At 41.0% G+C, this 27164-nt stretch overlaps 1 protein-coding gene across 1 annotated transcript; it reads right to left on the bottom strand.

Annotated features, from left to right (window-relative positions):
• Positions 1-1204: 1204 nt before the first annotated feature.
• Positions 1205-19658, bottom strand: C1H21orf91 (chromosome 1 C21orf91 homolog). Its single transcript, XM_015642306.2, has 5 exons — positions 19616-19658; positions 19095-19224; positions 6074-6589; positions 2661-2723; positions 1205-2235 (listed from the first exon to the last, which is right to left on the bottom strand). The coding sequence occupies exons 2-5, from the start codon at positions 19216-19218 to the stop codon at positions 2075-2077; spliced, it is 864 nt and encodes a 287-aa protein (XP_015497792.1). The 5' UTR covers positions 19219-19224; positions 19616-19658; the 3' UTR covers positions 1205-2074.
• Between the last annotated feature and the right edge of the window lie 7506 nt (positions 19659-27164).

Consider the following 27164-nt stretch of genomic DNA (forward strand, 5'->3'; position numbering starts at 1 on the left):
GTTACTGCACAGGAAAGAAGTTCTTCCTCATGTTCAGATGGAATTTCCTGTGCATCTCTTTCTGCCTGTGGCCTCTTGTCCCATTGCTGGGCCCCACTGAGCAGAGCCTGGTCCTTCCTCTGATCCCTCCCTGCAGGCACTGACAGACATTGATGAGGTCCCCTCTCAGTCATCTCCTCTCAAGGCTGAACAGCCCCAGGTCCCTCAGCCTTTCTTCATAAGAGATGCTCCAGTCCCTTCATCATCTCTGTAAGCTCCACTGGAGCTGCTCCAGGAGATCCATGTCCCTCCTGTCCTGAGGAGCCCAGAACTGGACACAGCACTTCAGAGGCTGAGTAAAGGAGCAGGATCACCTCCTTTGACTTGCTGGCAATGCTACTCCCAGTGCATCCCAGGATCCCATTGGCCTCCTTGGCCCACAAGGCACTGCTGCCTCAGGGACAGTTTGTTCTCCACCAGGATCCTCAGGTCCTTCTCAGAGATACTTTTCTTACCTGACCCTTACCTTGGTACTGAATCAACAAGGTTTAGCAACAGACTTGCACGTGGAGATTAATCCATCTTCTGACAACTAAAACTGGGGATTTTCTAATGCCTACTTACTCATAGGCCCACTTACATACACAAAGAATGATGCTACTGACTTTTTCCCCTCATGACCCACAAAATACTCAGACAAGCTCAAGTCCCTATTCATGCATTTGTGGAGAGACTTTGGATTAGCTGGAGGATATGGAATAAACAATAAAAAATAAAAACACAAATAATACCCAGTTATCACTACACACAGACCAATCAATAAAGCTACTCTGAACTTTGGCTTATTTCTCAGCTTGAGTTTAAAATCAAATTTAAACCTTTCCTCATGCTAGTCATTCTTCAGCCCAGCTATAGAAGTTACTCCATTTTCACTTAAAGAACTAAAAGCGCAAACTTTCATCTTTTTTTTGTGTATGTGTCTGTATCTTCCACTCATCCTATCCTCCCCCAGATTTTTCAGTGCAACTCAGCAACTTTCAGCTACTCAAATGCAGCCCTGCAGTATTTTTGGCAGAGACTAAGATTTCCTGTCATGGTAGACTGACTTAAGTTTAAAAAATGCAAAAGTTGTTCTGATTTATAACATATCATTACTGCTTGCATTTCAGAATTAAAAGGCTTTGTCAGTGTGATCCAGCTTTATAAAGAAATCATAACAAGGCAGTGTAATATTACAAATTTATTGAGTTTCGTCAAAGTAATTTTTCAGCATTGAAAATTTCACACATATAAAACAACTTCAACTTCTATGCATTAAAACCGAAGTATGGATCATTTTTTTTAGTTTAAAGCAAGTGCTGTGCTTTTTTTAAACATCTCATGAACCAAATTCTTCAGTTATAAAGCTGATAAAAATAAGTGATACACCACTAGAGTTTGTTCTTCAAAATGTGAAATTCATCTCTTTGGGAAACAATATTTTTAAAATTGTATCATGAAAGATACAGACCTGAAAAAAGACAAACAATCATACACAAGGCATACATGTTACATAGAGTAATTCAGACATTTTATAAAGAGATCTGGAAAAGTACCTAAAATAGTGATATTTATTTAGTATAAAATTTCAATAATAAAATATTGCTCATAATAAATAAGAAAACATGAGTTTCGTTAATACTGTCCTCCCCTTAAAGCTCTCTTGGATGTAAAAGGATCAGACCTGATCAAAAGTCAAATTTTTATTTTGTCCTCTGTATGAAGGAGGCAGGTTTACAGGCTTCAGGTCATTCTTTGCTAGAAACAATTTTATTATAAACAAAACACAGAATTAATTTCAAGGCTCATGCACACTTATGGGGAAAAAATAATAATCCTCAAATGTGAATAAACATTATTACAGTAGATTTTAATACCCAAAGTATTTGCCCTTTTTGTTAAACCCAAAGTGGAATAAGACTTCCCATGGATTATGAATACACAGAGAAAGCTGCCCAAGTTTTCTCAAAAGCTTCTAAACATGAGTGCAGCTGTACTTAATGGTTATCAGCTCTGTTAGGGCCAGTTTTCCAGGGGGGATGGAAGTTGTCTCCCTTTATATGGGAACATTGGATTTCATCCCTGCTCTTCCCATCTGCAGACAGGGCAGTTTGGAGCAGTTCTTCAGCAGCTGCTCGATGGCGATGTGGCGCACGTTGAGCTCGGAGGCCAGCGAGTCCTTCTCCTGGACCTGCTGTGTCAGCTCCTCAAACACCTCTGCAACAACAGCACTGGGTCAATGCACTTGGTCCCTGTACTGTGGGAAAAGCTTTTCCTGGTTCCATCATCACAGCTTTGTATGCATTGCAAACTGAACAGCATCACCTCGTTTCTAGTTACAACCTGAGCCAAGGTGGATCAGTCTGACTCTGGCCTGTATCAGCAGTGCTATGGCACCAGAACTAATGGTTCTAGTCAAATTCTTAAAGAGAATACCAGGCCTATTTGCAGCACCAAAGCAGATTACATAATAAAAGCACCTAGAAATCTCTCTATATCACACATTTCCATGCAAAAGAAGAGACTTCAGTTAAAAAGTTAACTGACAAAAAGGCAATCAAAATTTATTTTTTAGAACCAGATTTTTTTTTTATGACAAAGCACCACAAACCCAAAACAAAAGAGTATTGAAAAATTCTCACCCTGGATTTGCTTGAGCAGTTTTTCATTAAGTTGCTTTAACTCTCCTAGAGTCATTGTAGTCACTGCAACAATAAAATCTGTTATTACTAATACCAAAGTCACATAAGCATCCCTAAGCAGATTCCTATTTTCTCAAGATTTCTCCTAATTGCATCCTAATAATCAACAGATTCATGGCAGTAAGTCAGAGGCAACAGTATTTATCAGTCATTTGAGGAAAGTTTGAAAATTCTCTTTTTAGTGTTGACACAAACAAGGATTTACTCCATTAGAAAACCATCTCTTCAAAACAGTGGAAAATTAAGTCTCCAAAACAGCATCAGAATCCAGAATCAGAACTGCTTGGCACATTTAAATACTATACCTCTTCTGACTGCAAAACAAGATTTTCCCAGTGTAATCCATGAAAGCACATCTGTTTAACTGTGGGCAATTAAAAGGGGACAATTCTGAGGTAAGTCCTGCTATGTTCCCCAGCGTGCAAGAAGCAGCTTTCTGGTAGAATTTTCAGCACGTGGTGCCCTGTTTTGGTTATCAAGTTTTGTGCTTTATGCATAAAGAAATAACTTACAGAGTTTCACTGAGTACCTCAGTGACAAATGATGAAGGACAATCCTGGCTTGATATGAAGACCAGCATATAAAAATAGGTTTCCTTCTGTGCTCCTGAGTGAGAACTACAAGATCCTCTGTATCATTGAAAAGTCCTTCTGTATCTCAGGCTGTGTGCATTGATCATCCTCACAGAAAACACACATTAAGCCTCAGAGGAGAGAACTGTGAAAGTATTCTTCACTGCCCTTGATCAACAGCAGGGAAGCACTGGCTTGGTTCCTGGGATTCCCTCAACCCTGCAGTGGACACACATGGTGCCATGCCAGCTGTGGAGATGCCCTTGTCACCGCAGTGTAAAGTGACGATCTGAATACCATGGGGGGTACTGGGCACTGGCACAAGCTTTAAGACTTTGCAATTCTGTAATACTGTTTTTAAACTTCAGCAAAGCTGTTTCTGCTGCAGCTTAGCAAAGCTCTCATTGAATACTTGAGAGAAAAAATGTCACTACAGCTTTTTTTCCCAGAGATTTCTCTGTGCAAAAGGTTCCTACATGGCAAATTTAAATTCTGGAGTTCTGAAAAAGATGGGTTTTAGCTACCCACTGGATTATTTGATTATCCTAAGCTTTCCCTTTCAAACTTTCTCACAGCTGGCAGTTTTGGGCTGTTAAATTGCTGACAGTATTGCCAAACCAAATAAGCTGTCAGTAGCTAAGACTTGGTACTCAAGACATAATCCTAGTTAAGAATAGAACAGAGTCACCTTTCTCCTCCATCAGTCAGGTAAAATGTGCTCCTTCCCACCTTCAGCTATCAATAAACCTGAAAAGTCCCTTCTCACACCATACCATCCTTTAAGCACCATGAAAACGCTGACCAAATTTAATATAGTAATTAACAGCTAAAAATGTCAAATTTTTTCTCCCTTTTATACCCAGTGGTAGGATGTTACTTCCCCATTCTTCAGTATTTTCATTATCATTTTGTCATCTGGCAGAGAGGTTGGTTCACATGTCCCATGTGTCTTGGGACAAGACTGTTTCATGGCACATAATTCTGACACAGAAGGGAAAGGGAGAAAGAACAGAGCACTTAATTTAAATGGTAAAATATTATTCTATCCAGAGCTGAGGTGAAGTCTGAAGAAATACTGCCCAAGCTATTTACAGTTCCATTAATACTTGTTTTCAGTAGACAGCTATGTTAAAAGTATTGCAGTAAGAAGGCACCAAATTCTGGCAGTCTAAGTTTTCATCTAAAACACAAACCTTATATAATCATTGAGCCTCCGAATGAATGTCTTTTAAAGATAAATACTGACAAATACAAGCAAAAATGCCTCAAAGCTGCATTATGTAGTCATAACAGAAGAAAAAACCTGTTACTGTGCTCAATGCAGCTTTATGTTCCCATCCCAAAATCAAAGATTGGAGATAAATGCCAAGTCACTAACTTCAATTAGACAACCCCATAAACCAGGTCAAGCTTCCGTAATTCCTCTGTTATATGCTGTCCTGATTTATGTAATCCCAGTTTATGACTCCAGCTGACAGGTGGTCAAACAGCCCAGTGTATCTGTTTTGATTTATGGCTTTAAGGCTACTAATTCACTACAAATGCAACATGACACATCATGCAGCAGGTTAAGTAAAATCCTTTCATAAAAAATGAGAAATGACTCAGCTTGGCAAGGACAGAAATGTCAGTTTGTTAAAAAAAAGAGGGAGACTAAAGAAGCCAATTCCAGCTTCTTACAGTACCTCTTTACCTCTTTCTCTGACTCTTCTGACATTCTGATTCCATTACTACCTTGTTTTTCAACACCTGTTTTTCCCTGGAATATTTTATTAGTGCTTTTGTTTTCTTTCTCAGGTCTTTTGAAGTTCAGAAACTCTCTCCAATTACTTTCCTCATCTACAAAAGTAAGAGTGGACATACACCAATTCAGGACCAAGTACTGACTAAAAAGTAGGATGGTAACAGCAAATACCTCTAGGAATCTATTCCTAACACATTTCATGCAGCCTGATTCCAGAATATCACTGGAATATCTTATTTTTTTCTAAAGATTTCTTCTAGTGATCTTCTTAAACAACAGGAAAACTAATTTTCTGTTATTTTCACTATCACTACAGTCATCAAAAGATAGGTCAGGTCTTCTGCTAGTCTTTAAGAGGACATGGTGGCAGAAGGGCCTTCACATTTTCTTATGCTCAACACAATGACCAAATCCAGTAAAATGCACAAGGACAGTCTGCTACTATTAGGATTATTTCACAAGTTTGCTCTGCTATATAACCTCTAATTTCCCCTGTTGCTTAGGGCTGGTCTTTGTGAAATCTAACTCAGGGCACTGTGCAAGGTCAGTAAGAGAGATTTGCAGGAGCTGAGTAACCTCCACCTCCACAGGCAGCACTGTGCAACTCCCAGGAATGACATATTGAAATGACTTTTTTTCCATAAATTAGAGATGTCCTGTATCACACTGGGCTACATCTAAGAGTAAAATAAAAACCAAACCAAAACAAACAACAACAGCAAACAAACAAAAACCAAAACCCCCCACAAAACAAAACAACAAAAAACCAAAGCAAAACAAAACCCCAAAACCACCCCAAAACCCACAAACCAAATAAAAAAAAACCAAAACAGAAACAAAAACAAGAAAACCCCAAAACTCCAGCCACACCACCCTATTTGCTCAGCCAGGTGGAGGTAGCTTTTTCTCCCCCCACAGCTTTTACATGCTGGATTTCAGGATAAGAACCAATGCCCCGTGGAGACATGAAGTGGTCAGTATCTGTTTGAAAGAATGTCCTTGCTTGTTAGGCTGTGTATAAATGGACTTATACTCACAATCCTCCCTGCTGTGTTGAGGATGTCTCCTATGAACACTGGCAGGTGAATCACCTTCAGCTTTTTCAGCTTTCTGGACTTGGCTGTGGTTGGACCACAAAACGCTGCTGCAGCAGAAGGTAGCACCGAGTCTGAAATCAGTGGATTCTCTTGGTTCCAGCAGAGTCTGCGAGCAGCTCGAGATGCCTTCAGATTTCCCATCTATCCATTTTGCTGAGTATCTAGGTACTGGGGAGTCAAACTGTGGGAGTAATTTTCTATCAGTCTGATGTCTGAAGCTAAAAAGCTGGTGTTGGGATGGTTTTGAGCTTTCAGAATCAGAGTCTAAATCCTTGTTTTGTGCGTATTGTATGATCCAGTTAATTTTTTTGCTCAAGATATTTTTTACTCCTGCATAAGGACTTTTAGAGAGCTTTGATCGTGGACAGTCCTGATTTGCTATTAAGTGGAATTTTTCAAAGCAGTCTCTATGCCCCCTTAAAGATCTTGTATGTAGAAGATCTGACTTTGGTACTCCTGTAAAGACACAAAAGAAAGAAGTTCACTTACTGCTAATTTTTTTTAAATCTTTACTCACAAGCAACCAAGAAAACTAAAACTTTAGTGATGCTTTCCTACTAACAGTCTTGACACTGAAGCAAACAAGGGCACCTCAGAGTCCAAAATTTGTGAAGTTTCCCTTAGGCTTGAGTCCTTGTCACGCAAAGTGTTTTGTACACAGTAATTTCTAGAGCAGGACTTCATGCGTGCCTCTTGCACAGTGACAAAGATGAAGCAAACTGACAACTCCACACATGCTGCATCACCCCTACACAAAAGTGTATAAGCTGCAGAAGTAAAATAAACTCAACTGTGTATCAGCAAGAGCTACAGAACGATCCTAAAGAGCATTCTGACAGCACTCATACAAGCTCGCATCTTCTATGCATAATGTTATGAGCCATCTGCTCAAATACTGCAGGGTGCAGGCCTGTCTCATACAAGTGGTCAAATCTAACTCAAAATTCTGCAGGGTGCAGGCCTGTATCATACAAGTGGTCAAATGTAACTCAAATTTCAAAAAAATTTGCAAATTTTGCACTGGTACAAGCCTGCAGCCCACCTAGGAAAACAAGCTCTAATACTGTCAATGCTTGCCAATGTTAAACTGTCCTGAAATTCATTTGAGGTGTGCTGATTTTGGCTGGGATAGAGTTAATTCTGATCACAACAGTGCAATATGGGGCTGTGTTTTGGATTTGCACTGCCGTGTTTTCATTATCACTGAGCAGGGCTTACACACAGTCACGGCCCTTTCTGCCTCTTACCGCAAGTGGGCTGGGGCATGCAAGGAGCTGGGAAAGGACACAGCTGGAACAGCTGATCCCAGCTGACTTAAGGGATATCCCACACCATATGGCATCATGCTCAGTGTATAAAGCTGGGGGAAGAAGGTGGAAGGGAGGAATGTTTGGAGTGATGGAGTTTGTCATCCCAAGTCACTGTTATGCATGACAGAGCCCTGCTCTCCTGCGGATGGCTGAACACCTGCCCAACCATGGGAAGCAGTGAATGAATTCCTTATTTTGCTTTGCTTGTATGGGCAGCTTCTGCTCTCCCTTTGAAACTGTCTTTGTCTCAACACACAAGCTGAAATTCTCTCCCCATCCCACTGGGGTTAAACCATGACATCACACAAGATGGATGTTTATTTTCCTTTTTTGCTCATCCTCCCTCAAAGACTGTTGAAATAGCTACAGCAGGTAACTTAAACCTCTAAGTAACTGCTAGTGATTGACAGGTTAAAAAGGAACACAATCTGTGAAGATATGCAGTTGGTGAGTGAACACAGATGGTATGAGAAATGACTATTCCAGAAAGTTAATAGTGCCCTAGTACAAAATTACTTTCTGCAACTTCAGTGGATATTTATTTTTCTTCAGACTTATGTACACAATAGATTCAGAATCCAAGTCCAGAGTAATGAACAGTTTGTCATTTATCTCAGTACCTCATATATTACTTGGGAGATTCCCAATACAATGAAAACCAATTCTTACAAGTTTGTCACTGCAAATAACAATAATATACTTGTGAACCAGAGGTTGAAAGTGCTTAATGCTGAAGTATTTAAACCAACAAACAATGTCACTGGATCTCTTAATCTAGGCAACTTAAACCAACCAATGCAGCCATCCTTTTAGCCATTAAAAGTAACTTAAATTGAAGAAAAAACCATGAAATGCAACAGGAAACAAAATCTGGTAACAGAGACATTTATAGACATTAGAAGAAAGCCATGGTACAGCAAGTCAGTCTTTCACTTCTATCTGATTTACCCTCTTAAATTCTTGTGGTTAAGTGTAATCTCCCCACCCCAAACCATTAACAAATGATACAATGCATTTTTCAGTTACTGAATGCCACAAAATTCCACACTAGTCTCAAAACTGAAAAGGTAAAATTTTTAACATGAAGCTGTGAAAACAAATCCAAGCACTTCATTTTGATTATCTCACTTGCTGGTAACTGCTGTTTGAAGATGGGGAGTCCAAACATCAGGAACAGACATTGTCAATTGCTGATTTTCCACTCTGGGCAGCACTGAAACTTAAATGCATTATTTTCTGGCTGACTTTCTGAGAGTGCACACAATTTACGGGGCAAAATGTCTAAAAAACTGGAAAATGAAACAAAAGAGCAGTGGAATTTATTCTGTTCTTAGCAGCAGGGGAAAAAAGGAAGTCATGAAAACACATAATCCTTCTGTTCATGAGGTAACTATTTGAAGAAACAAAACTCACATACTAACCAGAGGTACCTTTTAAGAAGGAAGTTCTGGAGTAAAGTACACTCCGTGCCCCCTTTCAGCGGGCAGTCAAGATTCTCACTCCAAACCTAAAAATACTTTTCAATCTCTTTCAGCAAACAGATATTCCCCAACTTTTCTTAAATTCTGCATAATCTGCTGCCTACTTGCAATGCTATTTTACCTCTCTATCTTTACAGAGACTTAAAAAACCCAACAAACATTTCTACTGAAAACAAGAAAGACAAGTCATTTGTTTTCATGACTTATCAGCACCACTTAAATAGAGCAAGCCTGCTTAACTCAAGTAGCATGATGGAAAACTTAAATCTTTAAGCCATCAAGGGAGTGCAAACACCGTCAAATGAAATTATAAGGCAAATATATTCACAATGCTACAAACCCTAGAAAACCAGAGTGATTTTTTCAATGTTATTTGCTTTACCCAAGTGATTCTTCAACATTCTACTTTTCTGCTGCTCACAGTGCTTTTACTTACAGAAAATAATCAATGGGCTGAAAAACACGCTTTGCACAATTTTCCATATGATAATGCCCAGGAACCCACCTAACAAACATACCTGTACAACAAATGACAGAATAATGACAGTATCAATTACAAAAAGAAATTCCTTTGAGGCTGCTTCATTATTTCAATGAGAAAAAATGTTACTTGTCCAGTAGGAGTGTGAGATCACACAAAATAGCCAACACACAAATTGTTACACAAAAAAAAGAACAACTGCAGCATGACTTCATCAAGCCTCAACTGAATTATGTCCAAGTCTTAAGCTCAAGGTTATTCAAGTCTTTCCTTCAGATGAATTTATCTTTTAAGAGTTCTGAACATTGCTAACTTCCCCGTTCTAGAGGCATGCTGCTCAAAGAGATCTGCTTTATCTGAACTCAGTAATAGAGCTCCTGAAATGAGCAATTATTACAGAAGAAAAAACCCATGCTACTTCAAGAGTTTAAGCTTTGCTATTTATATGCCACCCATTGGCCACAATGTCCCTCTTTCTGAGCACAGGGCAGGTTATTGCAAAATGCTTCCAGTATACAAGATCAGAGTTTACATCCTACTCCTTTCTCTTATTCCACTGCAAAACCCCCAAAGGGGTCCTATCTAAGTAATCTTGGACAAAATAAGGAACTGAAAATGTGCAAATCCAAACTGCTAACAGACCTGCTTCAGCTTTCACATAACTGGGTTGGATTTTTACTATAACAATCACACACAAAACTAAAGCAACCATCAACCTCTCTGTTGTCCTAAGGTGACAATTAGTCCTTTCCTATGCAGAAGACATCAGCCATAACCTTCTGGAAGAGCTAAGCAGGGACAGCAGCTGCTGTGCCAGCACTAACTAGCAATCACGTAGCAGAATTACAGCAAGTAAGGGTATGGTTCTTTGGAACAAATCCTTCTGTTGTGGGCAATACTGTCAGATTTATGAGGCAGAAAAGATGTCCATTTCTTTTCAGGAAGACTTCATACTCCACTCAGACTACTTCATATTTTCTCCTTTCAACTGCAGAAAAAGCTACAATCTGGTGAGCTGGCATGGAGTGAGTGATATATAAAGATGATTCAGTTTTATTGCTTTATTCAACACTATACACCAAGAGATGAATAAAGCATGGGAAGATTTCTGTACAAAACAAGAAGCAATACTGTAATTTTGATAAACAGCTACTGTGAGTTCCAGGGACTTTCACAGGGTTTCAGTTCCATCTCCGTATTTCTGTTTGCCAATATCAACCTTAATCTTTCTTACTTTTTGTCTGGTTCTTCAAGTCTGAAATCTTAAAACCATCAACTTCCCCCATTCCCATTTGTAGGTATGTGTACATTTACACCTTGTCTTGCTTTTCAAGAACAGGATTGCAGACTATGTCCAAGTATGCCCTAAGCTTCATATTTATTTCTTCAGAGAAGGAAAAAAAACCCTCAAAAAGCAACAAAAAAACCCCCACCCAACATTCACCTAGAGAAGAAAAGTTTAATCTGCAGGGAAAGAAATAAAAAAATCCCACAAAATTCACTAATATCTAGAAGACCATATCTATAAAACTTAAGACAGCACAAATGCAATTAGGAAACAAGCTCATGCAACAGATCATTCCTCAAGTGCACATGATTCACAGGGTGATGCCAAGCCTCCAGACAAATCATAAAACAATGTAAGTGCTTACAATCCATTATTTGTTTCTGATTCTAGTAACTCTTGTGTCCTAGATGAAATACAAATGTATCACTTCACTCAACAATATCTTTGTATATTGACTTGAAGAACAGGACTTCCTACACAAGTACCTAATGCTTAGGCAAAAAAAAACTCAACCCAAACTCTGACTTACAATTTTTAAGCTATGAAAGGAAGGCAATTAACATGAGTCCTAATCCACTCCTACAAAGTAATTTGGTAAATGCATGACTAGTAATCAGGCAGTTTAATACACATTTTCATAACTTCTATTTATTCATAACTGTAAAGTAGCTGAGAGCAGGGAGAATATTTACCAGATAACCAGGTGAGCAATCACATCTCTACAAATTCTACCCTATTTTAAGGCATTTGTATTTGAAAGTAATTGAGTTTCCATCTGAAGTTTTTCACTTTCTGTTTTTTTTTTTGGGGTTAAGAAACCTACAAAGACTTTATTTCTGCCTTTCCAACTGATTCATTGAGAATTATGTATAACTCTTCTTCATTATAAAGACACAGAACTAAACTGAACCGTTTGCTCATGTTTATATAAAGCTGACTAGAATAATTGTCTCATTTGGAGATTATAATAGTAATCAACAAGTCCAATTCAAAAGCAATGTTCTTGAATACCAAAATTATTCCACATCCTTCACAAATGCTTCCACAGAAAAAAATAAATCTGTGATCATTAACCTGCTTATCTTCACCAGTGGGTTTTTTTCATTTGTTTGCTATTCTCTTTAACAAAAACAAACAACCAAACTTCTTATTTGGTCTTTCAGATCCATCAGTTGGAAATAACATTAAAGAAAGCCTGCAATCTCTTCTTAGCATTTCCTAATGGAATTCTGTAAACAAATTGTTTTTTGCAATGGTGAATAGCAGCTGAAGTGGAAAATCTTCCCCTGAATCTAAGATGAACTAAAATTAACAGGAATACTTGTAGACACCTGAATAGTCAGTGATAAGTTTGTACTACACCATTAGATACTTAAAGCCCCTTTAAAGAATTTACAAATGCTCATGGGTAAGATTTATACCTGACCACCTCTTCTGTCTCCAGTTTGAGCTAGCTGTGGAGACCTGCCTTCACAACCAGTAAAGAAATGCTTCTCCTCAATTCACCTCAACTGAAACAGTGAACTCCAGAGAGATTTGTGACAGACACCTCTGCTCTTCTGTAATCCTAGAGTAAGCCAAGAGCCATTGCCTGTGGCTTCCCACTTTCAGAGCCTTGGTCTTCACAGTGTGTTCCTAGATGTTCCAGCTGTTGTTCCCCTTGGCTCAGGAGCCACCTCAGGAGCACTCTGTAAACAGGGATGTTCAGCCAGCTCATGGAACAGCTCCCAGACATCTGCGAGTGTCCACTAGGAACACAAAGATCAGATGAGCTCCAGTGTGGTTTACCTTGTGAGCAGGGCCAAAACCTGCAGCAGACAGAAAGGCTTCACAAGACATTAAATGTTCATGTCTATCTATTTTAAGCCACTGCTGCATAGGCTGTTTACCAAGAGTGCTGAAAGAAGGGGGTTCCCAGAAAAGCAGATCCCAGGACATGTTCAAAACATGAAACAAAAGCAGCCCATGATAACCTAAGGCAACGAGTTATCCACATCTCTAAATGACAAAAACCTGGTATTCTTCAGCTGTACAATTCTGCCAACATTGAAAAGCAGGATCATTAGAAATGTGTACCTCCAGTACATCTGCCTGACAAGATGTAAAGCCAACTGCTATTTTTAAGGGTTTATATGCAATTTCATTTGAGAGTTAAATCTTATGATTTATTAGACTGGCTACAAGGAAAATGCAAATGCCATTCATTAACTTCTAAAACCAGACACTTTGTAAAGACTAGATATTATCTTGTTCATAAATTGAAGTTCTGTCCTTGCTTTCATATGATAATGCCAGTACTTTCCATACATCAAGTGTGGACACAAATCACTTCCCACTTAATTTCTATCAGCTCATTTGTATTTTAGCACAAAGATATCAGACAGAACAGAGATTCAGCTGGCCTCTAAAATATATTTTAAAAAATCATGTTACTTATAAACTACTGTACAAAGAAGAGCTTGCTACTGTATTAAACAAAGCAATGCATTCTGATGAAAACTTCACTACAGAAAATATTATGTCACATACTTTGTAAGAAAAATCAGTTAAACAGACCTAGAAGAAAGTCCTAAGCTGGTATTTCTGTAGTCTGGATGATGACAGGCAACATAAATACTGAATTATCTGGTTTGCATGGACAAACATCCCAAATTCACACATTAAGAACGCAAAAATGTACTTATTGAACCAGCTCCACAGCTTGACATTACTCAGTGGTACTCATACAGCATTCAGAGTAAGAACAGCATCTCCAATCATGTTCAGACTTGAATTTGTAGTTAAGAGCTTTAGCAGAAACTGCAGCTAATTTCACATGTCCATTCAAGTTTGCAGAAATGAGTCATACCCCTAGCCTGCAAATGCTACTTTGAAACAAGTTCTGATCTGTTTAGTCTAAAGGGCAATGATAGAAATTTTTAACTTTTATTGCCAGAATAATCTATTTTACTCTTTATCATTTCATTAACACTGCAAAAATAAGGATGTGTAATATTCTTGAACAAAATTAAATCAAACAGTGATTTCTATTTTTCTTTCAACTATACCTTACAAAAAATTTATTTCAGTGAGATATTCTTCTGTAGAGTGTAAAAAGGAAAAAAACTGAAATTTGAGTGCTTACAGATTGCAAAAGCTAAACCCACCCTGCTTTAATTTTTATTTATTTATTTAATGAACACAGAATGAGGATATTATACAAGATTTTATAGACCTTAACAGGAAAAAAGCTATATGGTAAGACAGACTTATTTATAACATCCTTGTCTCAGCCTGGAGACTGATTCACTCACCTGATGCTGAAATTGCCTCAAAAGCTGAGTCTATCAGCACTTTAAAGGACCATGGAAGCCTAGCTACTTCAACATAAATCAGGGGAATGGATGCCCAATACTTGCACTGTCTCTTACAATACAGGACCTGGGATTGGAACTGTCCTTTGCTATTCAGCTGTTCAACTCTAAACAGAAATGGAAGTGAGCCAGTTTGCTTGTCAGCCAGCATTCTCCAAGATGTTATTGTAGTTAGCAGCACTGGACAAGCAAAAGAGTAAAAAATAATCTCCAACAATCACATTTTCCACTTCCATTACCGTTTGTCTCCATTACAACCCTTGAATGTGAGGAAGTGAAGGTTTTTAAATAATTCTTCATTAGGAAATGCCAGCATAAACCCAGTTAAAGACAGATACAATAGGTAAAGTAATGTAAAGGTAAGTTATAATTATTATAGACTTCCAAATTTGATGTTCGAACAGAAAACATTCAAGTATTAAGATCTTGAAGCTGGGATTTGCACAGGTGACCAGAGGATCCCAGGACACAGCTGCCATGTGCAGTGCCTCCCATGGGAAGGAACCTCAACACTTGTAAGCAGCACCCTCTGCAGCACAGGCAGGACCCTCTGGCTGCTGCTGTGTGAGCAGTGAGACATGGGATACACGGTCACACAGAGCCACAGACTGGTTTGTGTTGGAAGGGACCTTAAAGATCATCTCATCCCAACCCCCTGCCACGGGCAGGGACACCTTCCACCAGACCAGGTTACTCAGAGCTCCATCTCACCTCTCCTTAAAACACTTCTAGGGATGGAGCATCCACAACTTGGAGATGCTACAAGTGGAGTTTCAAAACACCATATTTAGGAAGAGGATTTTGTTTTGTTGATGTATACATTTACAGACAGTTTTTACACATACACAAGCGTGTTTTGGAGTTTTCATGCATTTCTCCCCACCCTTGAGGTATCACTGCAGATTTGTTGTTAGTACAGTATCTCTGCTGAGATCAGTTAATAATTCTCCCATATTCTAATGAAATTAAAAAGAAGAACTTGGTTTCAACTAACACACATGTGATTTCCTGCCTTATGCAAACCAGTCACATATGAATTTAAAATACTTCCTGTTTCAATCCACTGATTACTACTGTGACACCTAATCAGAAAAGCAAACAATACATGATCTCTGATGTTTACTTCATCTGCACAAGGCAAACAAAAGCCAACATCAAACCCCAGCAGATCCTCCTCACCAGGATAGTCTAAACCCCATGCAGAACTTTAAAAACACTGCCCATAATTAGCTCCATTTTTCAAAATGTTTAGTATTTCACATATAAGTACTTTGCAGATTTTAAGCTTTAAGAAGCACATTAATATTCTGTTGTGTTATATCATCTGACTATGAATCTTCAGACACAAAAGATAGTTTGGCAACAAAAGTATTTACACATAGCTTAGTCCACTCGGCTTCCCTGAGTGTGAATCCTCAAATTAAACGAGCCGGATGAGCCAGTGCAACAGGAAAAAAATAGTGCCAAGAAATTCCAAAGACAACACTGTTCTCACCCCTTTGAGACTGAAGACCAGAACTACTAAACTCTCCTGAGCATGTTGCTCTTTCCTTGTTCAAGAAACACTGATGAAATTTAACAGGATTAAGTTTAAACCTGCATACTGGCTTTAGTTATTCCGATGCCCACATTCTCTTTTCTTCTCCCCTTGCTACCACTCTTTCAGTCAGCTTCAGAGAAATAGATCCTATAATCCATATGTATCACTCCTGAATAAATTCTGGGATAGACACCACAGCTGACATCCCAGTTACACTCAAACCAGCAGTTTCTGTGAATTAATGGAACTCAGTAAGAAGCATAATCACAATTTAGGCTAAGATATCATTTTTTTCCACTAAAATACTAAAACCCTACTATTAGAAAAATCACGACCTGATATCTGATAAAAACCAAAGGTTTTATGACACAGTAACTGACTTACTCATTCAGAAATTCAACAGTTATTTAATCAAGACAGACCACAGATTAAGCTTTCTGTATAAAAGTATTCCCTATAAAAAAATATGAGAGAAACTCAGTTTCCCCCCCCAATTATGTAACATTACCAAGATACTGTCCAAACATAATAAAGGTTACAAATAAACACTCCAATGTCAGAAAGTAAGGGTTGAGCCATGTCTGACACTAATCTAGTAATGAGTCATTATTAGAGATGAGGATGCTCTCCAAGTCCCCCATTTCTAATTCCTCCTCTTACTGACCCAAGCCAATCAACAACATCACCATTGAGATGCAGGCAAACCTGTACAGCTGCTGAACTCACAGATGCAAGGAAAGGCAAAGATTCACCATCATCACATTACACTGTTATTAAGTGCAACTAAGAAAATTATATTTCTGTAGTATATTGCTCATAGACACTTGAGAAAGTCTGTTTCAAGGTGGGTTTCCCAGCACATGGATTTTCCATGTCCAGGTTTAAGCAGTCAGTTGCTTAATTGTCCTCATCAACTTTCTTAAAGCATTACAATAGGACGCCCTACTGAAAAAAGAAAACTGGGAAGCCTACTTCCAAAATTTCATACCTAGACTCACAAATCAGAAGTATTTAGGTCAAAAAAGACCTTTAAGATCATTGAGTCCAACTGCAAACCCAAGATTGCCAAGCCCACTGCTTGCCCTTGCACATCCATCTGTAATACTCCTTTCTCTCCTGCCCCAGCTCCTGGTGCAGACTGCACGGTCAGGAAAGATGGAAGAGGTGCCATACATTCCAATTAAGTCAGACAGCACTTACCACATGGAAGTTAACAGGGTGCTGCGAACAGTGGGAGTACTCAAGCATCCTGCAAGATGCTGAGCTGTGACTAATAGCCTGCCTGCTCTCCAACAGCAGCTATTTCCTGCTTCTCCGAGGGAGCAGTTCCACATGCACATCAACACCAAAAATGAGCAAGCCTGTCTTAGCTGTTGCATGAGTACCTTTTTAGAGTTGCCTAGTTCACTTCCTGAAATATTTAATATATGTACGGGTTTTAATTTCTGACAGTTTTAAATATGATGCTAAATAAAAAGACAAACTATCAGTGAGATCGACACTCAATTTGTAAGTGTGGGATAACACATCTACAAGAGCTGATGCAACTTGCAGCTGATTCTGCTCAACAAGTTTTAATTCATCTAAACTCCATTAAAACATAACCAGGAGGTCAGTGTGAAAACATCCAGTTAAAGGCTGTGCTTTAGTGAATTACCCAATTCATGCTGTACCCACGGCTGCCAAAAGACTTATTTTAGATGCATAAAAATCAGTCTTTGTCACAAAAAAATACAGGAGTGTAGAGATATGTCAAATGTAGGAAGAGTGTGACCCTATGGTATGGTAAAGAGCTGACTCATGCAGCTAACAAGCCTTATAATGACTTTATATAAAAAGTTGCTGACACAGCCCCTGACTCCTTTAAGCCTCCCCTCCCTATGAGCAGTAACAGTATATCTTTTCAAAGTGGCACACAAAAGACAGACTATCAGCAGTTGAGGTATTTTGATGCTAACATGGTCAAAGACATATACACTTTTATTATGCAAAATAAAAGAATTGCAATTGCCCATGTAACTTCAGGGGAGCTTTTATCACCATTCTATTCCAAGCAGCCTCCTTCTAAAATTAACTGCAAATTTAGAAGATTATGCAAAGCTTTGCATAGATTAAGTATTTCCTACTATCAAGGCTATTTAGAGAAAAAAATCCCAAACCTATTCCACTTGAAATACACAATCACTATGTGAAGTCACAGCCATAACAAGCAGCTTTGACAAATCCACAGCTTATCTCAAACAACAGAGCCCAGGAACCATCCAGCAATTTTTTAATGTGTTCTATCACTTTCAACACAAAACTAGCTAAGTAATGTAATGGAAGTACTTAATTCTCATCCTGTCGGTATGCTTTTAAACCCTAGAGAGAGAAACATCCTCTCTCCATATGGAGAAGTCTAAACCTAACATTCTAAAGCAATAAGAAAACTCAAACAGGCTGACAGGTTGTCCTAGGTTAGACAGCTGCTCTTTCAAACAAAAAGTGCAAGTACACAGGCATGTCTCTTCTAAACAAAAGCAAAAAACATGGCAATTACTACTGAAGTATCAAAGCATTGTTCAGATTAAAATACACTGCCTCTACTAGCAACGAAAATCTAATGTCTGCTATCAGAAATGAGAGGAATACTCATGTAACACTGTTAAGACCTTCATATTCAATTGCTTCACAGCAACATAAATTACTCTGGGTAGTCATATCTAAATATCATTGGCAAAGACCACTTATTGACTATGTAAGTGGAAGAAATTACTTTGTTGCTCCAAAGCCAAGCAATTTGACCTAAAAACGTGACAAAAATAATCTACTGCTCATTCATGCATGAAGAAAAGCAACAAGATGGGCAAATTCTTTACCAAAACAGGTTTAAAATCTTAAAAATACTATTCTGGAGGCCAAAATGGTTCTGCAAGATTAGTCTTTTAAAAGATGGCTGAAATTCCTACTTTAAAATCTGCAGACTTTAGGAAGCTTTGATAATGAACTCTGTTATATCATATTACACATACCAACATTTTACGAAAACAAAAAGAAATTTTGAAATTTCTTTCATAATTTCAAAAAGAAATTATGAAAACAAAAATTTCATTCCTCTGAGCAGATTTAGTGAAAGCAAAGCGATCTGCTTCCAAAAACCCCGAATATTATGCCATAAAATTTGCAATTTAAGCTTGCTTTTTACATAGACGCCCTCTAAATTGTTGAGCAAAGCCGCTGAATACAGGCAGAACGTGATTCAGATCCCAAGTTCACCATCGGATCTCTAATGCCAGGAGATGGAATAAACACCAGGGCACTTCAGAGGCTTTGGAAAGTGGGGCCTCACCTTCACGTCTGGAGGAGCAGCACCCACCTTTACTGCAAACGAGCTAGAAAACAAACTGGTTTAAAACTTTCTACGGCAGACGCTTCCAAAGCCGCGAGTGGACGGAAGCTTTCGGAGGAGCCGGCCTCGCGTTCAGCCCGCAGCCGGGCGGGCCAGGACGGCCCCCGTTCCCAGCCTCACCTTCGATGTTCAGCTCGAAACAGACGTGGCAGAAGGACAGCGTCTCCTTCTCGGTGCCCAGCTTGCAGACGCTGCAGATGTTGTCATCGTCCAAGTCGATGCTCACGAACTGCTCCTCGTTCATAGTGCCCTGGGGAGGGGGGCACAAGGGAAGGGAGGGTTATCGCGGGAGCCTCCCGGGCGCTGCTCCGCGCCCGCCGAGGGGGAGGGCAAGGGCGGAACGAGGGCGGGAGAGTCCCGGCAAAGTTTTCCCTTTAGGGAAACCGAGGCCAAGCCGCACAGGGGGGCCGGCACGGACCGACATTTCCCCGTTCCCTCGCCCGAAGGCTGCCCCGTTCCATCCCGCCTTGCTCCCCAGCAATTTCATCACCAGCTCCATCATCGCTGCCCCCGCCATCCTTTCCCCCCTCCGCGCGCCAGTGGCGCGGACACCCCGCCACCGGCCGTACGGCGATATCCCCGGCTCTGCCCTATCCCCCACGGCTAATCCGATCCCGAATCCCGGCCCCGTTCCCGCTCACCGCCGCCCGCCCCGGCCGCGCTCCGCTTTGTCCGCCCGCCCGCGCCGCCGCCGCCGGAGCTCCCGGCGCCGGGCACCGCCCGCCGCTTCCGGCCGCCACCACGGCCCGGCGGCACGGGGGGGAACCGCGGGGCCCGGGCCTCGCCCCGCAGCACCCGGGCAGCTGGAGTCGCCTCAGAGCTGGGTAGCGTAGCGGAAGAAGCGAGGGGCTCCGGTTTCCCCGGCCCTCCGAGCGGAAAGGGCGGCGGAGAGCGGCCAGGCTCCCCCCGCAGCAGTTGGTCTGCGCCGCGCGGGCGGGGTGCGCGCGGGCGGGCGGGCGGGCGGGCGGTGTCGCGGCGCTGCTCCTGTCGCGACTGGGGCTGCCCGCCGCGGTTGACACCGAAAGCCTTTACAGCTGGTGCTGAGCGGGGCCATCCGGGGCGACTAGGTTTAACTAGAGGTGGAGGATAAAAAAACCCCACAGGTACAGTGATGGAATATCGATTCCGTTCAGGAACCGATATTAAAAGCCGGCCAGGGCTCCGAAGGTGAAGCCACAACCGGTCACAGAATCACAGGTTGGAAGGGACCACAGCGGGTCATTGGTCACATCTCCCTGCCCAAGCAGGATCATCCCAGAGCACACGAGACAGGATTTCATCCAAATGGTTGTGGAATGTCTCCAGTGAGGGAGACTCTACACCCTTTTTGGGTGATCCGTTCCAGCATGTGTTCACTTGCACAGGAAAGTTCTTCCTCAAGTTTAGGAGTGTCAGATTTTGCCCGCTGCCTCTTTTTCTGTTGGTTGGCAACACCGGGAAGAGGTCGATTGTATAGTCCGGGGAATTTCCGTAGTTGACGGAAATTACATACAGCGCATTGCTACATGTCCAAGTGGAATTGTTTATGGGAAAGTTAAGTACTCTTCCTCAGGCTCCTGTGCTGAAACACATCTCTGCAGTTTTGATTGTTTCTTTCACTGTGTTTTCTTGGGGTGTTTGATTTTATCAAAGACAAATGCATGTGATGCCATCCAGAGGGATCTGGACAAGCTCAAGAAGTGGCCCATGGGAATCTCATGGTGTTTGACGCGATGAAGTCCAAGGTGCTCCACCTGGGTCAGGACAATCCCCTGTACCAATCCAGGCTGGGGATGAACAGATCCAGAGCAGCCCTGGGAGAAGGACTTGGGGGTGCTGGTGGGTGAGAGGCTGGACATGGCCCAGCTGGGAGCCCAGGAACCCCCCGTGTGCTGGGCTGCATCCAAAGCCCCGTGGGCAGCAGGGCAGGGAGGGGATTCTGCCCCTCTGCCCCTCTCTGCTCAGACCCCACCTGCAGGGCTGCATCCAGCCCTGGGCTCCCAGCACAGCAAGGACAGGGAGCTGCTGGAGCCGGGCCAGAGGAGACACCAAGGTGATCAGAGGGATGGAACAGCTCTGCTGTGAGGAAAGGCTGAGAGAACTGGGATTATTCAGCCTGGAAAAGAGAAGGCTTTGGGGTGACCTAATTGCAGTTTTCCAGTACCTGAAGGGAGCCTACAAGAAAGATGGAGAGAGTGGAGAGATTTACAAGTGCCTGGAGTGACAGGATAAGGGGGAACAGCTTCAAACTGACTGAGAGTAGGTTTAGATTAGATATTAGGAAAAATTCTTTACTATGAGAGCGGTGAGGCACCGGAACAGGTTGCCTGGAGAAATTGTGGATGCCCCATCCCTGGAAGTATTCAAGACCAGTTTGGACTGGGATTTGAGTGACCTGTTCTAGTGGAAGGTGTCCCTACCATGGCTGGAACTAGAGTATCCTTGAGGTCCCTTTCAACCCAGGCCATTCTATGATTCTAAGATTTTCTGAAAAAGAAAAGAAGTCCTGCACTGTCCTGGAGTTCCATCCTTTACCGCTCTTAGGCAGCAAATTAACTCTGGATTTGCTTTTGTTGGAGGATGATGGAGTGTGTTTCATCACAGAGCTTGTTGGGATCTTCCTCAAATTGTCTCTGCCACAAGCTGAGAACTGGATCTGGGAGGGGGGGGATGCATTTTCTTCTCCCCTTGTCATCTGCTTTTTTGATGAAGGGTAGAAAAGAAGTGGCACCTTCGCTTCATTGTAGAAGAAGTATTAAGACAGAAAAAGGCACATCAACCTGGGGTGGAAGATTTAGAAACAGAAAGGGGAGGCTGGACAAATCATGGTAGAGCTTTATAAAATCTGTAATTATTTTCCCCTTCAGAATCTGATGTCTATTGAGTCTCAACAGCTCTTTGCCACCGTGCAGCAGCAGCTGTTGTGAAATCCAAGGGCAAAAAAGTCATGAATCTTGTTAATAAATGACATGTGGGAGACAGTATGGCTCTTGGTAACTGAGCTGCTTTTCTTGTCAAATATTTCTCTAAAATATAGAGGTCATGGCAGTAAAAACAGTGAAGGAGAACTAATGTTTCAGGCACAAATTTCTGAAAAATGCTAGCAAATACCAAGATGAAGATTGTGAAATTGTAGCTGCTGGCTGTGTTGTGGTTTATATGTATTCATACACATTTGTATTTCCTCCCTTGGTTTATCAGTGCATGTAATTCTAGCTAACAGTTTACTTACACTGGAAAATTATTTTAGTAGGAAACAAGTTTGTTTTGTCTTTCTATGTTTCTTTTTCTCTACTGAGTTTGCATTTTCTTAACAGGGAGGCTTTGGCAGTGTTTCAGTAATTCCCACTGCTTCACCTTCCCGCAGCTGCTTGGTCATGTTCCCACACTGTTTTCTCTCTGTATTTCTGTGTTTGCGAGGTGACACAGGGGACTGGATTGCTGGTTTAAAGGAAGAGAGTTAATTCCACCTCAGGCTGATTCACTGTGCTTCACAGTGCAGCCCTACAAGCACTGGGGGAGGACAGCTGAAGGGGTAATGCATAGATGACAACGCATACTCCGGACCCTGTAACAAAACTGTGGCTTGAGCTCCACCAGGGTCTTCCCTCCAAACACTGAAATGCTGGAAATTAAAGCTTGTGGCAGTGTTTTATAGACATACTTAGTTCCAGTTTTATGAGCAAAGATTTAGGAGTTCTAAAAGGCATTTTTACTGAAAGATACAGTGTTAAACAGGAATCCAGGTGGAGGTGGGGCAAAATACTGCCATGGACATCCCCAATGAAGACAACAAATAATGTTGACACTGCTCAAATGAAAGTATCTGTGTGGGTTTGTATATTAAAAGAGACTCTAGAAATGAGAAAAGTTTGTCAAAAATTTAAATGTTAGACAAGGTGAAGTCGGTCTGCCTCCCTGAAAATTAAGCAGTAACATATTGAAATCAGCCTGACTTCTTTGTCTGCCCTCTCTGCTCTCTCCCTTCTGTTCTCCCCTGGGCTTGGGGATATTTTTCCCCTTGGTAGGTCATGCAACTGTGGCTTTTCCATCCACTCTGGCAGATCTTCATGTTCCTCAGCCACTTCTGTCTGCAGTTGATAAACACATGCATTTTCTCCAACTCATCTGGGTTTTGGTGGTTTTTTTTTGGTTTTTTTTTGGTTTTTTTTTTTATTCTAGTGGATTTTTTCCTAGTTTCTTTTACTTGTTGCTGTCCGTTTTTTTCAGCTCTTTTGTTCTTTTGTTCTCTGACCTTTCCTAGTTTATTTTATATTTCACCCCTGGAACAAAAGTAAACATAAGAATGATTTGCTGTACCCCCTATCCTGTTCCCACTCATCTATTTTGTGACCTGTTATCTCTTCTTATTCTCCCAGTCCTCTTTAAAATTCATCCAGTGTGCAACCTTTATTATAATGTCCTATTTAAAATCTTTATTGACTGGTCTTTCCCCCTTAGTGTGTGGCATAAAACCTAATTGAAAAGGTGTAGTTCCACATTCCCTATCCCTGCCATTTCTTTTGTGTTGGATCTGATGATCCCATGACTGCTGCAACGTGAAATGAGTCACTGAGGTAATAAAAAGAAGAAAACAAAATTAAAAAGAAGCATCAAAGCCTTTCTTCACCAGCTCATTGAAACATCTACATATTCAGCTATATCAGTGCTAGATGTGGTATAAGGGTTTTTGGGGTGGGAATGCAACTGACCTTTCAGCATCCTGAATTTCACCAGACTTGATGTAACCACTAGTTTTATCTCTTGCTCCTAGTCCTTCTGTTCCTTCATCCCTTTGCTTCACCTTCCCCCCAGGCCCTGATCTCAGGACCCTCTTTTTTGGCCAGCTGAAGTATTCACTGCTTCTACCTATTTTCCACTCTGTTGTTTTTTTTTTTTTAATGTTTTTTTAGGGGTGTTTGTCTGAAAAGTAACCAGCATCTGTCAGATTCCTGTTCAGTTTCCTGCATGACTGCCCAGACCCTCAAGAGATTGGTAGTAGAATCAATTTAAGCCAACTGTCTGAATGCCTGGGTAAAGACAGCCCAAGTATTTCTTCCCCTGCCTTTTTCTGGTTTTCTCTTCCCCTTATGACTGTTTTTCTCCTGTCCCTTTCCTCCATGTCCCTCCTGTTCTGCCATATGAAACCACACAGTTTCTCCACTACTCTTTCTGTAAAACAGCCCTGTCTGTGCTGTAGCACACCACCAGACTTTATCTCTTATCTCTTCTTTTTCTTCCCAAGCTCACTGAACTCCATGCCTTCATTAAGATCTCCTCCTGTGGAAGTTTAGTTCTGTTCATTATTCAGTGGCAGAAGATACAGGGCTGTTCAAAACGCTCAGTAAACTCAGCACCAGACTTGAAGAGACACCACAAGGGAAAACTTAAAAAGCTTACTATAATACCACTGGTCTGATTCACAGATGTCACCTCAGCAAAGCAGCAAGAAAAGGATGGGTTACTCATTGGTTTTCAGCTTCATGATTGGCCTCTGAAATGAAATACCAAACCAGTGTGGAAAAGTATTCCTTGGAAAGTCATGTCCTATATTTTTTCAGGTTAGAATAACAAAACTTCCACTCATCTAATAGGCCACAAAATGAAGGAAGCTGAGCCAACCTGAAATTACATGAAAGTCACAGCAAACAAGTGTGGAGCAACAATTTGTGTCTTATAAAAAAAGGCTTGTAGCAGGTTGCTGCTACAGTGGATCAGAGACGTGATAGATGTGTGTATTCAAACAAGTCATGAATAAGAGACAGAGGAGGGGAGTGACTTCAATGCCTTCACACCCTGGTAAAAGGCTTTCTAGTAACTAGTTTATCCTGATTTTCTAATCAGAAGAATACACACAAGATCTCCTAATCCTAATAAGATCTCATTGATTAAGTGTAATGATGAAATAGCATTTAATTTCTAAATGATGTTTATGCATTCTTTTTCATCCATAGATTTAGATATCCTTTACAGTGCCTCTTGTCCCTTTAATGATCAACAGTGCTCTTTAAACTTATTTTTCCAAGGTGAATGGAATGTGTTGTCCACTGCCACAGCCTTATTTCTGGCACAGCCTCATTTTCCTTCTTGATCATCACAACAATGCACAAAGCAGTGGTTGTCTGCAAGTCACAGAAAGTGCTGTCCCGAGCTGAGCATGCCTTCCTCCTGCCCAGGTCTCAGCCTTCCAATTCCACCTGAATCTCCCTTGACCACTCAGTATCATCTGATATATACTGATAATGATACAAGTCATTCCATCATTTCCAAAATCAGGATTTCATATTGGCTTTTGTGTTTTGTCCAGTGTGCCTTCTAATTCTTGGCTATTTCTCTTAAAGCATCTGATTTTTGTTAATCAGCTTTTAATCAGGATCTGTAATACATCCCCTGAAGTCCTCATGGCTGTGAGCCTGTCTCTAGGTCTCTTATCCATGAATTTGGCAATGACTCATATCTTACTGTGGTGATTCACAGCTCTTCCCCTCTGTTGCTGGCCTGTCTTTTCACGCCCAGTTAAAATCTATGTGCCACCTCCTTGAGGGCAGCTACCACAGCTTATACTTGGCACAGGACATTCCTGGTTTTTTGCTGTCACAAACCTCTCTTTCTCCCTCTTTGTACTGTAAATTCCTCACCTCCCTTCCAGCCATTTAGGACTTTAAATTGAATGGAATGATGGCTTAAGTTTTAGCTTTCATATTTTCTAGATTCTGTACTGCATTAGTATATAACTCTGAGCTTCACATAAAGTGCTAGCAAGTTCTCCTCACAGTTTAGTTAGACAAAACAATCCTTTTCCAGCCCGAGAACCAAGAACACCATTACAGCTTCAGGCCCAAAAAGAATAAACAGCAGTGAATTGAGGAGAACAAACTGGGATGGAACTTCATAACCTGAAGCTGTAATTGGACAATTAATCCCAATATTGAAATGGACCAAAACTTATAAAAGTATGAAAACTTGTGACCCCTTGTCCATCTTGTGTGTAGAGCCTCAGCCAGGCTCCTGTACTGCCCAAGGTGTACTCTTGGAAGGCCTTTTTAATAAATACCTACTTGATTCCTTTAACTCTGTCTGGCCTCTGCTCAAGGTGGCCTCTCAAGGCATCAGATCTTGCAGTCTCTGTGGAGCTATACATGAGCAATGTACGTATACCATCTTGTTTCTTCCTACATATCAATTCAGAGATTCAGCCTTGTTGACAGTCCCAGTGTCCCTGTCACTTCACACCTCAGCTATTACCAACTTCTCTGTGCATCTCCTGCAACTTCCACAGTGTTCTCCGAAAGCTCATTCAGAATTGCACTGTGAGGATTGCTTTCCTTGCCGATATAATGTCTCTCTTCTGGCTTTCAGGTTCATTGTCACGAAAGGCAAACTCATTGTCCTCTTCAAAGTTTCTGATTGATTGACTCTGCATCGACTTGGTGTTATGGTCACATTGAGCACAGCCCTTACTGCTCTCTGTCAGTAGCACTTGTCTTCACTGTCTCATTAGCTGTTCCCCACACAGCCACCTCTGGCCTTTTTACAAAGTACCTCCTCCTTTGCTGAAGTTCCTTGCAAACTTCAGAGGAATTAGTTTGTATTGTTATCTCACCCAAGACTTATTTCTGCATCGTTGCCCAGAGCTGAACGTGTAAAATGCAGTCATTGTGCTCTGTACCCTCGATTATCTTCACCAGTTTTACTCCTCCTATTTTTGCAACCTACAAATTCTGGTCTTGTTTTTATTACAAATACTATTGCAGTTCTTAACAGGCCTTGCAGCCACCAAAGTGTGGTCTTCTGAAAATCATCTAAGGTAGTCTGCTAGTCTGGTTTTGCTTGAAAAAAAGTTTTGTGGAAGTTTTGGCTGATTGGAAAATAATAATTATGTGAGAAATTTTGGGAAGAGCCAAAGTGCCACTGGCTTCTTAACTGTGAGGGTCACTGAGTAGCACAGAAAGCTCTGATTTTTGATAAAGAGAATCTTTGTAATAACATGTTGTAACAACATCAATACAGCATTATGAAACTTCCATATACATCTAGAACATTATGAAAGTTCTGTGGTCTTTAATGGCTTTCCACATGTTGAAATATCAACATGAAAAGGACACAACTGAGAGAGCAGAGATGTGTATCACTACCTAATACACAGATTAAGGAGAGGCTTCTGAAGCATGTTGGTGTTTCAGTATCTTGGCAAATGCTCTGTACTTTCCT

This window comes from Parus major, chromosome 1 (assembly GCF_001522545.3).
Source record: "Parus major isolate Abel chromosome 1, Parus_major1.1, whole genome shotgun sequence".
NCBI classification, from domain to species: Eukaryota; Metazoa; Chordata; class Aves; order Passeriformes; family Paridae; genus Parus; species Parus major.

Coding starts and splice junctions, on each gene's coding strand:
- C1H21orf91 (XM_015642306.2), bottom strand. CDS start 19,218: ATGAACGAGGAGCAGTTCGTGAGCATCGACTTGGACGATGACAACATC. Junction 2,724..6,073: donor TCAACACAGCAGGGAGGATT/GTGAGTATAAGT, acceptor TTATTGTTGCAG/TGACTACAATGACTCTAGGA. Junction 2,236..2,660: donor ACTGCTCAAGCAAATCCAGG/GTGAGAATTTTT, acceptor CTGTTGTTGCAG/AGGTGTTTGAGGAGCTGACA.